The sequence below is a fragment of the Pelophylax lessonae genome (assembly GCF_965119305.1).
Source record: "Pelophylax lessonae genome assembly, chromosome: 2".
NCBI lineage: Eukaryota > Metazoa > Chordata > Amphibia > Anura > Ranidae > Pelophylax > Pelophylax lessonae.
In genome coordinates, this window is record NC_138769.1 from 249,580,710 (window position 1) to 249,595,137 (window position 14,428).

The 14,428-nt window shown below is 46.5% G+C and overlaps 1 protein-coding gene across 1 annotated transcript in view; it reads right to left on the bottom strand.

Annotated features, from left to right (window-relative positions):
* LOC309547843 (transmembrane protein C1orf162 homolog) overlaps positions 1-13,808 on the bottom strand; it is a 67,976-nt gene extending 54,168 nt beyond the window's left edge. Inside the window, exons 1-2 of the mRNA XM_082247848.1 lie at positions 13,673-13,808; positions 9,208-9,245 (exon numbers count right to left, since the gene is read on the bottom strand). Coding sequence (XP_082103974.1) covers positions 9,208-9,229 — 22 coding nt within the window. The 5' untranslated portion in view covers positions 9,230-9,245; positions 13,673-13,808. The remainder of the gene's footprint in view (positions 1-9,207; positions 9,246-13,672) is intronic.
* Between the last annotated feature and the right edge of the window lie 620 nt (positions 13,809-14,428).

Genomic DNA, 14,428 nt, shown 5'->3' on the forward strand with positions numbered 1-14,428 from the left:
TTTGTACATTGATATCATATCCCTCCTCAGGCTCGGTTCACATTTATGCGATGCGGGAAGGCTGCGAATTCGCAGCCTGTTCCCGCATCGCACACGCACCCCCGGCAGTTCACACTGCCATATGCGATACGCTGGGGGTGTCAATGTAATCTTAACGACACCCCCAGTTTGATCGCATATCGCAGTGCGATCGTGCAGTTCGCACAGGATGGGATCGCACAAGTGTGAACCGCTGTGCGATCCGATCCTGATGCGGCTGCAAAAATGCCTCCTGAGCGTGTTTGCTCCGGGTGCGATGCGAATTTAGCCATACAAACTGTATGGCTAAACTCGCACCGCACAGCTGATCGCATGTAATGTCGGAGCAGTGCGCTCCGACATTACATGCGAACCCGGCACTCGCACAAATGTGAACCGGGGCTCAATCGTCTCTTCTCCAGAGAGAATAAGTTCAGTGCTTGTAGTCTTTCCTCATAGCCGATGCCCTCCATTCCCCTAATTATCTTTGTTGCCCTTCTCTGGACTTACTCCAGTTCCAGCACATCCTTCCTAAGGACCGGTGCCCAGAACTGGACAGCATACTCCAGATGTGGCCGGACCAGAGTCTTGTAGAGAGGGAGAAAAATCTCTTTATTTCTGGAGTGAATCCCCTTTTTTAAACATCCCAGTATTCTGTTTACTTTGCTTGCAGCGGCTTGGCATTGCATGCCACTGCCAAGCCTGTTGTCTACCAGTACCCCCAGGTCCTTTTCCATCCTAGACTCACCCAGAGGTTTCCCCCCCAGAGAGTAACTTGCTTTCGCATTACTGATGCCCAGGTGCATTATTTTACATTTTCCAACATTAAACCTCATCTGCCATGTAGTTGCCCACCCCATTATTTTGTTCAGATCCTCTTGTAAATTTTCCACATCTTGCATAGAAGATATTGGCATGCTTAGTTTAGTATCGTCCGCAAATACCGAGATTGTGCTGGATATTCCCTCCTCTAGATCATTTATGAATAAGTTAAACAGGATTGGCCCCAGGGCAGAACCTTGGGGGACCCCACTTTCCACACCTGCCCAATCCGAGTACTCCCCATTTATCACCAGCCTCTGAACTCTCCCCTGGAGCCAGTTCTCTATCAGTGTTGCCAACCGCTCGTAGATTTACGGGCAGCCCGTAAAAACAGGGCACTTTTCTCTTGCCCGTAAATGCCCGTAGCAGGAGAAAAGTGCCCGTAAATCTATGACGGCGGTGGCAAGATCAGGACTGCGCACGCGCGGCACGCAGTTGAGGAGATCCGAGGCGAGTGTTCTCTCCTCTCGCAGAGACGCAGACTCGCACTGGAGTGCCACGGCCCGCCTGCGCCCGCCCCTGCCTCCGCCCCCCGCCGTCAATTAAGTTTTCCCGCCGGGCCGGTGTCTTATTGGAGGAGTCGTACTTGCGGCGGCTGCGGAAGTGACGTCGAAAGTTGTAACAATCGGCAGTACAGGCGCCAGTGAGTGACAGTGTGGAGGGGAGTCTGGACTGTCTGTCACTGTGTGTGGGCTCCAGCTTATGTTTGCGGTGCAGTTCCCAGATTGTACTTGGGCAAGTTTGACAGGCAGTGCCACCTGTAACCTCTGCACCCCGAGATGAAATTGCCAAAGCATCATGGTCACGGCATATATTGTTACAATTCAGGTGGGTGGCCAGGGGAAGCCAAAACCGCGGTTATCGCCCTCGACCCTGGTCGCCAATCTGAAAGAGCCCTAACTTTTCAAGAGAGCAAAGATCGGCAGCATGACAGGTGAATACAGCCCATATACATTTATGTAGTTAAGTCATGCATAAACATGCATTGCGTTAAGGCAACCTTTATTTTGAATTGGCTGTCAATGCACCCAAGTCTGCATACCTGAAACATTTTTGAAAGAGCAGTCACCTTGCTTAAGAACTGGAAGGCTACAATAAAGTACATTTAAAATGTTTAGGTTTACTAAAATTTAATTGCAAGGTATCATAAATATAAAGCTGTTGCTTTGTCCTACCTGGGCAAATCACATGTTCACTTTACTGTGGAGTAAAGTCTCTGACCACCCCCCCTGTACCATGCCCGCAGTCTCTGACCACCCCCCCTGTTCCATGTCCGCAGTCTCTGACCACCCCCCCGTTCCATGTCCGCAGTCTCTGACCACCCCCCCCTGTTCCATGTCCGCAGTCTCTGACCACCCCCCTGTACAATGTCTGCAGTCTCTGACCACAGCGTGCCCCCTTTCAATGCAGAGAGACCAGCGTGCCCCCTTTCAATGCAGAGAGACCACAGCGTGCCCCCTTTCAATGCAGAGACCACAACGTGCCCCCTTTCAATGCAGAGAGACCACAGCGTGCCCCCTTTCAATGCAGAGAGACCACAGCGTGCCCCCTTTCAATGCAGACTGACCACAGCGGGCCCCCTTTCAATGCAGACTGACCCCAGCGTGCCCCCTTTCAATGCAGATGTGTGGGGCCCCGGCCTGCGGAGTGGAGACCAGAGCCGTCTGACTGAGCCCTGCACAGTGCACCCGAGGGGAGGTCAGTGACAGCGCCGCCAGACCAGACTGATGGTGGGGGGGGGTCACTGATGTAAGGGGGAGAGAATACAATAATGTAAGTGGGCACTGACTTTTGTTTAACTTAAACACATTGCTAATAGCACTATCTACATGTTTATAGTTTAATTATTCATATTTGCACGGTTTAGCACTGAAAACGGCTATTTTAAGTACATTTTTGCAGTGCCAGTAAAAAATTGGTGCCGTCCGTAAATTTTGGCGTTCTGTCAGTAAATTTCACTCCGGGGGGTTGGCAACACTGTTCTCTATCCAGGTACTCACCTTATGGTCCATACCTACCTTCCTTAGTTTGTACAGTAAGCAATTGTGGGGAACGGTGTCAAAGGCCTTTGCGAAGTCCAGGTACACCACATCCACAGGCTTACCTTTATCTAGATGGCAACTCACTTCATCGTAGAAGGTTAATAGATTGGTTTGTCAAGAACGATTTTTCATGAATCCATGCTGATTACTACTAATAATACCGTTTTCATTACTAAAGTCTTGTATGTAGTCCCTTAACATCCCCTCCAAAATCTTACCCTCCCCCCATCACCTAGTTTAAAAGCCCCTCTAACTTTTCGGCCATCTTCTCACCCAGTACGGCTGCACCTTCCCCATTTAGGTGCAATCCGTCCCTACCATAGAGCTGGTGGCCGACTGAGAAGTCGGCCCAGTTCTCCATGAACCCAAAACCCTCCTTACTACACCAGCTCCTCAGCCACTTGTTAACTTCCCTAATCTCCCGCTGCCTCTCTGGTGTGGCTCGAGGTACAGGTAGTATTTCTGAAAATACTACCTTGGAGGTCCTACTCCTCAACTTAGCGCCTAAGTCCCTGAAATCATTTAGGACTCTCCATCTTCCTCTGCCTATGTCATTGGTACCCACGTGTACCATGACAGCTGGGTCTTCCCCAGCCCCACCCAGTAATCTGTCCACCCGATCCGCGATGTGCCGAACCCGAGCGCTCGGTAAACAACAGACTGTTCGGCGCTCACGGTCTTTGTGGCAGATTGCACTGTCTGTCCTTCTAATAATTGAGTCCCCTACCACCAGCACCTGTCTTTTTTTTCCCTTTCTCCCGGCCTCACTGGAGGAGTTCTTCCCCTGGCAGCTAGGGGCGTAGCTCTGCTCCAGCAATGCTGGTCCCTGACTGGTTTCCCCAACATCACGCAACGGGGCGAATTTATTGGGGTGCTCCAGCCCAGGATCGGCCTCCTTGCCTTTTTCCCCTCTACCCTTCCTAACTGTCACCCATCTACTCTGCTCTGATGCCTGCACCTCCGTCACTCCGCCCTCCTCTGTGCAGGCCCCAGCCTGCACCTGACGGGTACGATCCCAGCTCTCCTTCAGTATGGACATACGTCTCTGTGTTGCCAGCTGCTTCCCTAGATTCAGGACCTGAGCTTCCAGGGAAACAATGTGCTTACACTTTGTGCATTTGTATTCGCCCTCGATCTCGTGATCGAGAAACGTATACATACCACAAGATGTACACCGAGTCGCATCTCCACACCCACCGGGCATTGTACCTACTAATCTAATCTAATGGGAAATCAGTAATTTAAATCTGTCCTGTGTGGCTGTTTCCTAGCTTCCTAACTCTGCTTTCTCACCCTCTGGTACTCTGTTTACTCACAGATACTTACAGACACTCACAGTCGCAGAGCACGGTCAGTCGCAGGTCACGTCAGTCGCAGGTCACGTCAGTCGCAGGGCACAGTCAGTCGCAGGGTACGTCAGTCGCAGGGCACGTCAGTCACAGAGCTCGTCAGTTGCAGGGCACGTCAGTTGCAGGGCACGTCAGTCGCAGAGCACAGTCAGTCACAGAGCACAGACAGTCGCAGAGCACGTCAGTCGCAGGGCACATCAGTCGCAGGGCACGTCAGTCGCAGGGCACGTCAGTCGCAGGGCACATCAGTCGCAGAGCACGTCAATCGCAAGGCACGTCAGTCGCAGAGCACGTCAGTCGCACAGTACAGTCAGTCGCAGAGCACAGAGTCGCAGAGCACAGTCAGTCGCACAGCAGAGACAGTCGCACAGCACCCACTGTATTCAGTTAAAGTGATTGTAAAGTCTTGTTTTTTTTCTATTAAATAAAATACTTACCTCCTCTGTGCAGTGGTTTTGCACAGGGCAGCTCGATCCTCCTCTTCTCAGGTCCCTGGCTGGAGCTCCTTGCCTCTCCCTCCTGTTGAGTTCCCCCACAGCTAGGAGCTTGCTATGGGGGCACCCGAGCCAAGCTGCAGCTCCGTGTATCCATTTATAGAGCTGCTGTTCGGCCCTGCCCCCTCTCTCTCCTGATTGGCTAACTGAGTTTGATTGACAGTGGCAGGATCCAATGACGCCTCTGATTTGCCTCAGCCAATTAAGAGAGAGAGAGTCCCGGATGGCTGAGGTACTACTGGACATCGCTGGATAGAGATGGGGTTCAGGTAAGTATTAGGAGGGCTAAGGGGAGCTGCTGCACATAGAAGGCTTTTTATCCTAATGCATCGAATGCATTAAGATAAAAAACCTTCTGACTTTACAACCCCTCTAATAAATAATAAGCATGTGTACATTTTAAATTGCACCTTTTTGTGAAATGGTAAAAACTGAAGGTACGCAAAATTGTATATAAAAAATAAAATATTTACTCTAAAATTCCAGAGGCTACCATTTTTAACTTACAGCTTTCATATTTTGAAAAGACCCCCCCCCCCCCAAACCATACATTTTCTAAAAGCACATGACCTGAAGAATAAAAAAAGTGCTACTGATTGTTTTGGGCCTTGCAATAATCGCACAAATGTTCATCAAATCACTATTTTCACTAAATAAACACAATACACTAAAATCATTATTAGTGCACACAAACACAACATAACCTACAAATTTCCTGCTAAATAGCTACTAAAGCATTGTTTACATGCGGCATACTAAAGTGTACGCCCATGGAGAGCCATGTTTACCCGCACGGGGATGCACAGGTGTTCCATGCATCCCTGTACAGGCAGTCCCATTTATGTCAATTGGGATGCAACAGCTGCACAGGCATAGCTGCTGTTCCCAATCTCACATCCGTATGGGTGTTGGTGCATGACCCCAAATGCAGACAGTGTAAGCTCAGGGACATGAACCCGGATCTACTGTACATGGATGTCAAATTGGGAGCAGCGGCTCTGTTTGCGTAGTTACAATATCCCAAATTACATCAATGGGACTGCCTGCACAGGGATGCATGGAACACCTGTGCATCCTTGTACAGGTAAACACGGCTTTGCAGGGGTATACGCTGTGTATGCCCTGTGTGGAAAAAGGCCTTAGGCCCCTTTCCCATGAACAGACTGATCAGGTCTGCCTGTCTGTTTTTCAGGCGAGCCCAATTGGAACACCTATTGTTCTCTATGGAGAAATGGACATGTGTCTATTTACACCCTCCTGCAACTGATCTACTAAAAACAGATGGATGCGGATCCCATTCCCCATCCATTTAGCAGATCAGATCGGATGAGAATCGGATAGAAACGGACAGGCAGTCCGTTTCCATCCGACTGCACTATAGAAAACAGCGGGCTGTGTCCGTGTCCACTCTGCATCAGCGGATCTGTCATCCACCTGCTCAGCGGTGATCAGCGGACAGATCCCCCATTGAGTAGGGGGATCTGCTTGACAGAGTCCGTTCCTTATGAAAGGGGCCTTACTATGTTTTTTGTATGTATACACTGCTCAAAAAAATTAAAGGAACACTTTGAAAACACATCAGATTTCAATGTGGAAAAATATCATGCTGGATATTTATACTGATATGGACTGGGTAATGTGTTAGGAAGGAAGAGATGCCACATTGTTTGATGGAAATGAAAACGAACAACCTACAGAGGGCTGAATTCCAAGACACCCAGAAAAACAAAGTGAAAAAATGATGCAGCGGGCTAGTCCATTTTGCTAAAATTTCATTGCAGCAACTTAAAATGGTAGTCAGTAGTTTGTATGGCCCCCACGTGCTTGTGTGCATGCCTGACAATGTCGGGGCATGCTCCTAATGAGACAATGTATGGTGTCCCGGGGTATTTCCTCCCAGATCTGGACCAGGGCATCACTGAGCTTCTGAACAGACTGAGATGCAACCTGGCAGTGTCGGATGTACCGAAACATAATGTCCCATAGGTGTTCTATTGGATTTAGGTAAGGCAAGTGTGGGGCCCATTCAATGGTATCAATTCCTTCATCCTCCAGGAACTGGATGCATACTCCCACCACATGAGGCCAAGCATTGTCGTGCACCAGGAGGAACCCAGGACCTACTGCACCAGTGTAGGGTCTGACAATGGGTCCAAGGATTTCATCCCGATACCCAATGGCAGTCAGGGTGTCATTGTCTAGCCCGTATAGGTCTGTGCGTCCCTCCATGGCTATGCCTCCCCAGACTATCACTGACCCACCACCAAACCGGTCATGCTGAACGATGTTACAGGCAGCATATGTTCTCCACGGCTTCTCAAGACCCCTTCATGTCTGTCACATGTGCTCAGGGTGAACCTGCACTCATCTGTGAAAATCACAGGGCACCAGTGGCGGAGCTGCAAATTCTGGTGTTCAATGGCAAATGCCAATCAAGCCCCACAGTGCCGGGCAATGAGCACAGGGCCCATTAGAAGACGTCAGGCCCTCAGGCCACTCTCATGAAATCTGTTTCTGGTTGTGTGGTCAGAGACATTCAAACCAGTGGCCTGCTGGAGGTCTTTTGTAGAGCTCTGGCAGTGCTCATCCTGTTCCTCCTTGCACAAAGGAGCACATACTGGTCCTGCTGATGGGTTAAGGACCTTCCACAGCCCTGTCAAGCTCTCCTAGAAGAAACTGCCTGTCTCCTGGAATCATCCCCATATCTTGATCCCCTCTAAGCCCCTGAAGCACCTGAAGCCAGCAGGAGAGGCAGAGGAGGGAAGCCAGTGGCTCGAGGGTAGCTGCAGGGGATTGGGTTTGCTGGGGGGGTCAGATCGGTATGGGGGAGGAAATCGGTGCTGGGGGATGAAGAAGACAGGAAAGAAGAACAGAAAGAGCTGTTCTAGAGGAAGGGAAGTGGCGGGAGGTGGAGGGGCTGGAGAAAGGGAAACGGCAGCATGGGGGGGGGGGCACATTTAAGGTGAAGAACTCTGATTAGCTGATTGTAATGAATTTGTTCAGCAGAGTCTGCTGAACAATTCTGCTATAAGTTTATGGTTGCCGAAGTAACCATGAGTTTATAGCAGAAGGAGGAATGAGGTCTGTACAGAGTAGGAACCTGGCCAGCTGGAAGCAGTGCTGTGGGTCCGTACGCCATACAGACCTGACAGTGAAAGGGTTCATGGCTCCAGACTCTGGCTGCAGATCTGTCTCCATTACTCTCTCTCCCAGGACTGTTCATATCTCGATCAGTTTACCTGCGAAAGACTATGTAACTCTCCTCTCTAGCAGCAAGGGTTTGTGGGAACTGAAGTCCGATAACCATATGGCTCTATAAACAAGGATGATTCAGTGCTTCTTTAAAGCGGAGTTCCACCCTGGGAAAGTTTTTTTTAATAAAAATACCCCCGGGACAGTCAGGGCTAGTGCATTCCACAATGGCTAGCCTCTGATCTGTCCCGGGTTGCACTTACCTTTTAGAAGAAATACTTACCTTGAAAATGTATTGTCCAGCGCTGCCATCTCAGGTGTGGGCAGCTTGAAGCCAGCGCGATCCTCTTCTGTGTCCTCTTCTGTCTTCTTCGGTCCCACGATGCATTGCACCAGCCCCGCCGTCACTTCCTTGTTTAGCAAGGTATGATGGTGCCTGCACCGGAACTGACGTCGGGGCCGATGCAGGCGCATTGATTCCTGGGAGCGATGATGTTCAGCTCCCAGAAATCATTGCAAGCCAGGAAGTGACGAATCGCCGTGGCCGCCGAGGGGAGGAAGAGGAAGTTAGGTGAGTATATTTTCTTCTAAACCAGGTAAGTAAAAAAAAAAAAAAAATTGTCATTATCCATTTGTTTTTCAGGTGACCCCGGGCATGAAGATGGAGGTAAGTGTAATTTTAGGGTGGAACTCCGAACTACAACTTTCATGATGTTCATGCTGCCCAGCAAATTTTGTCTTTCTCGTGTTCAATTGGCCCAGACTCTCCTGCTCCTTAATGGTTGAAGCTCTTTGCCAGAAGGTGGGGTTGGGGGGGGGGGGGGGCGAGGGCGATTTTACACAGATTCTCCCTATCAGCAGCAGAGAGAAGCTGGCTGCAGCACTCAGCTACATTTGAAAAAAAAAAAATGCATTTGTACACATCCTCCATACTGCCAATTACCCTTGTCTTTTTTTAACAAAAGCTTGCAAATTAGTCTTAAGAAAAAGCCACAAAGGGCAAGATTTGGGGATACAGGGTTCACAGCATCTCCTGCGAACTGAACTTTGCCTGGTTCGCATTTCGCACACACCCCTAGTAGCCTCCTAAGTTGACAGAAAGACAAGATAGAAGTACAACTGGGACACACCAGTTGCCGCCTCATAACAAGATAACAACAGGATAACCAAAATCAATGAAAGAAGAATCTTTAAAATAATTGAAAACAACTTTTGAAATTACATTTATATTATATGTTTAGATTATATGAGGTTTTAGTGATTGGTTTTAGATCCGATTTTGGTACTTACGTGTAGAAGATCCTCTCCCCATTGTTCTTGCTGAGTATCTATCAGTAAATAAAGTAAATTGTGTTAAATGCCACAAAGCTGAAAAAATAGCCAAATCTATATACCTAAAAAGATATTTAATTTGTATTTTCAGTAAATCATGTATTACTCAGCTTAGAACACTTTGCAGGTCTTTATTTCCAAATTTATACCACCTAAATAGTTATCAGACTTTTCATTTGACAGTAAAGATAGCAGTAAAACTTCATGGTAGTAGCAGCAAGGCTGGCAACTTGAAATAAATATTGTGTGGCTGGAATCTTGAGTATAGGTTGGAATAGAGTATAGATCAGCCCAGTATAGGTTAGCCTACCAGTTCAACCTATAGATAGAGAACTGTGGATTGGCCACTTAAGAGTCCACAAATTACATTGATTTTTAACTTTTTATTGCTGGAGAGAAGGGTGAAAATTAATAAGCTTTATGATTGTCCTTTAAAAAAAGGTGTTTTTTTTTAACCAGGGCAAAAATACTTGCTTCCTTGTTTGGACAGAATATAGCTTTCTGCTTCCTGTTTGGCTAAGTGACAACTATCTGCTTCCTTGTTCTAATAACACACAGAGACAGCAGCTGGTAAATTACTGCCATTCTTTTTAGATTATGAAACTAGTCAATGCGTGATGGTGAACATGATACATGTATAATTAATACGTGAGAGACACGTGGTTCCATGCCCACAGTCAGGGCCGGGACAGGAGGAGGCAGGAGGGGCAAATGTGTGTGTGTGTGTGGGGGGGGGGGGGGGGGCGGTGCTACAAAGAGGGTTCCTGATACCACGAGCTGACAGGTATACTGACATCAGCTTCCCTACTCCTGTCAGCTTAGTGCAGAAAGTTACAAGCCAAATCTTTAGAAGATGAGAAAAACGGGAGTGGGCTGTGCTTTCTCTTTCCTCTACACTCATGCCACTGCAGCGCCCCTGATCAAGAGTGTCAGATCAGGGCTGTGCAGGGTTTGTTTACCCTCCCCTATCCCCTCCAAGCAAAGAATGTGGGTAGGGGACTGGTAAAGAAACCCTATAAAGTCCCAATCTGACAGCCAATGCCATCGCTAGTGCGGGTCCCCGGTGCAACAATCCTTTGCTGTAAAAAGTATTGCAATGCTGTTTGCTTTGACCTGTCAAGATGAGGAGGGGACTAGGAGTCAGACCTGCATCTGAGGTCTGTGTGTTGAAGGAAGTAGAGGACTGTGGACCTTGGGGGGTCGGCAGAGTAAAAAAAAATGTTTCTAGGGATGGTAGTGTGCTAGTGGGGGGGGGGGGGAAGGATTAGTGCTAGGTGGAAGGATTTGTGATGAAATAGGGAAATTTGGGGGGGGGGGGGACATGAGTAAGATTTTTTTCTAGGAGGAGAACGTTTTTTGAGGGGGGGGGGGTTGTGCTGGAAGGGAAAATGGGGGGGAGGGGGTCACAGATGTAAGAAGTGTTCCAGGATGGGGGATTGTTGCTGAGAGAGAATCTGGGGGGGTAACGAGAGTAAGATTTCTTCTAGAAGGGGAAATTTTGAGGAGATGTGCTATTAGGAGTGATTTGGGGGCGGGAGATTTGTGCTGCAGGAGGGGAGGGGGAATTTGTTCTGGGGGAATTGCGTGGCGGGGATTTGTTTTGGGAGGGGTACTTTGAGGGGGGCAGGGGTGAAATGTGTTCTAGGAGGGGAAATATGGGGGGTTTTGTGCTACAAACAGTGATTGGGGGGGATATGTGCTGGGAGGGGAGATTGGTGCTAGGGTTGATTGGGGGGAGGGGATTTGTGCTAGGAGGGGGGATTTGGGGGGCAGCAGGGAGTAAGATTTCATTTAGAATGGAAAATTTGGGAACACGTGCTAGGAGAAGTGATTTGGGATGGAGGAAAGAGAATTTGAGCTAGGAGGGGGGATTGGGGAGATTGTGCTAGAATTGGTGATTTGGGAGAGGGGAATCGTTTTGTGCTAGGAGGATCATTTTTTGGGGTGGGAAATTTGTGCTAATGGGGATGATTGGGGGGGTGGGTATTTATGGTGGGAGGGAGAATTTAGATAGAGAGGATTTTAGCTGGGAGGGGTGATGTGGGGGCAAAAATTTGTGCCAGGAGGGGGGATTTCAGCAGTGGGGATTTGTACTGGAAGGAGGGGGAATTTGTGTTTAGGGGTAAGCATGTGGATTAGTGCTTAATTTGTTTTTTTTTGTTTTTTCGGGGGGGTTGTTTGCTGACACGTAATGCTGATACATCTTTGGGGTGCCGTCACCCTGGGCGCTAGAGGACCTTGTTCCGGCACTGTCCATGACATACATTTGTTTGTTGTGAAGACTGAACATTGAAATAGTGCTGATTTGTGCTTTCTGTACCTATAAATTGCACTAGGTATTTTTCAGCACAAGCAAAAAAAATAAATAAAAAAAAATAAGAAAAAACAGCTTGCTGAGCAATGAAGTGATCATGCTCAAGCAAAACAGCAGTTTTCAAAAAGCCTCTTACATCATGTTGTTAGAGCAAAAAGACAGCATATGCCGCTTTCAACAAAATATTCCCACAAGACTTATCGTGCACTGAGGGAAGAGGTATGCTAGAGAATTGACTCTCCTGGAGTTGTCAATTTTTTTTAGAAAATTCAAATGCACATTGCAATGAAAAAAAAAAATAGTAGGAAGGAAAAACATTGCAAGTAAGAATTGAAAATACTTGCAATTTTTTTCAGTTGGTGACACGGTCCCTTTAAAATTCTGCGCACACGCTAACTACAGTGGGCATATTTATGCATGCACACTGAGATATACCCAACGCAATCTGTATACAGTATTGGTATGCACTTCACTTCATGCACACGACATATAAATACCTAAAATGTATTGATCTTTTGATAGGTTAAATCATATACTGTATCATTGAGAACTTGGATTTTTATAAAAAAAATAAAATAAAATAAACATTTCATACTTACTTGCTCTGTGGTTTTGCACAGAGCAGCCACAATGCTCCTCTTATCGGGGTCCTCCGCTGGTGCTCAGGACCCCTCCCACTTGTCAAGTGCCCCCATAGCAAGTTGCTTGCTGTGGGGGCACTCATGCGTGCTCACTCCCGAGCCGGTTTTCTGTGTGCATAAGACACAGAGCATGGCTCAGCCCCCCCCCCCCCCCCACGCTCGAAACCCAGGAGAGCCTTGGGTCTCATGCACATCGCTGGATCGAAATCTGGCTTAGGTAAGTATTGAGGGGGCTGACGGGGGAGCTGCACACTGAAGGTTTTTTACCTTCATATATAGAATGCATGAAAGTGAAAAGCCTTTTACAACTACTTTAAACATAGAGATTTATATTTATTTGTATGCAGTATTTGGCACTGTATTGATTAAGGGAATGTTATATGGATATACAATATAAGAAAGGGGAGCACTGTATGTACTTAAGTATATGATTATTATATTTTTTGATATTGATGCAACATATCTCCCAACTTTCTGAGATGAAAAAGAGGGACAACTTTTTCCGCAAGGTATGAAAGCAAAGGACACATCTCCAGTTACGCATAGTTGCATAGTTAGTCAGGTTAAAAAAAGGTAATAGAGAACCCCCATACACACAATCCCATACCCAAAGTTGATCAAGAGGAAAGGCAAAAAACCCTAATAAAGCATGATCTAATTCTCTCCAGCAGGGGAAGAAAATTCCTTTCTGATAGCCCAGGAGGCAATCTGATTTTTCTCGGATGATCTACCCCCGGCATTATCACATTTTGTGCATTTAGGAATGCATCCAGCTCTTTTTTAAAACAATTTACTGAGCTGACAAGAACTAGTTCTTGAGGGGGTCCATTTCACATTTCCACAGCTCTAACTGTGAAGAAGCCTTTCCATATGTAAAGGTAAATCTCTTTTCCTCCAGACTTAAAGAGTGCACCTTTGTTCTCTGTAATGACCTGAAAGTAAATAACTCTACACCAAGGTCACTTTATGAACCACTGATATATTAATTAAATATTAATTAATTCAGTTCCTCTGATCTTTCCTCATAGCTGAGCTCCTTCATGCCTCTTATCAGCTTGGTTGCCCTTTCCTGAACTGTCTCCAGTTCTCCGATATCCTCTATGCGGGAGGGGGCGATACTGCTACGCTACCTAGACATTTTTTTACCAGGGAAAGTTGTTCCTGATTACATATATTTTAATGCATATCTAAAAAAAAAACCTCTACCTACACAATTCACTTTGTCAAGCATAAAACAATACATAAAAAAATTACTTACAGACTAGTGAAAGATTGTTGTTTCAATGTTATCTAATATCCATTTAACAGCATTCAATAACTGAGCATGTTAGCTTTAGTACTGAGCATGTTAGCTTTAGTACTGAGCATGTTAGCTTTAGTATAACTATTAAATCCTAAATTCTCTTTAACAATACAATTTGTACTATGAACATTTGCATAACTAGATGTTAGGAAAGCAATTTCATACCATTAAGTCCTCTTTCAGCTTTTCAGACTGTTCCTGGAGATAACCCCAATGGTTTGAGAAGAGCAGATGGAAATTTCATAGAGGATATGTCACACAAAGCCACTGTCTATCTGTAAACAGCACACATCGAGGTCACAGTTCTTTCACTATCTTGTCACTTCTCTTTTTTCTCATTTGCATCTATTACAAATACATTTTAAAATATTTAGGCAAATTTATTTTAGACACAATTGCATATGCAAACTACCAGCTTTCATGACATGCCTGTGCGCATTGCGCTAATTTACCCTAATAGTGATGCAAATCTATGTACAACTGCCTTCACCCATTCATATCTATGGGCAGCTGTATGCAGCTCCAGGACATCATGGGCATCAGAAATGCGCAACATATTTATACTGCGTGGGAAATAGCGCCCATGTGAGTGAAGCCTTAAACGACATAAATGTACAGTGACGGAAAAAAGTATTTGATCCTCTGCTGATTTTGTACGTTTGCCCACTGACAAAGAAATGAGCAGTCTATAATTTTAATAGTAGGTTTATTTTAACAGTGAGAGACCGAATAACAGCAAACATATCCAGAAAAGGCATTTCAAAAAAGGTATAAATTGATTTGCATTTTAATGAGTGAAATAAGTATTTGATCCCCTATCAATCAGCAAGATTTCTGGCTCCCAGGTGTCTTCTATTCAGGTAATGAGGTGAGAATAGGAGCACTCTCTTAAAGAGAGTGCTCCTAATCTCAGCTTGTTAC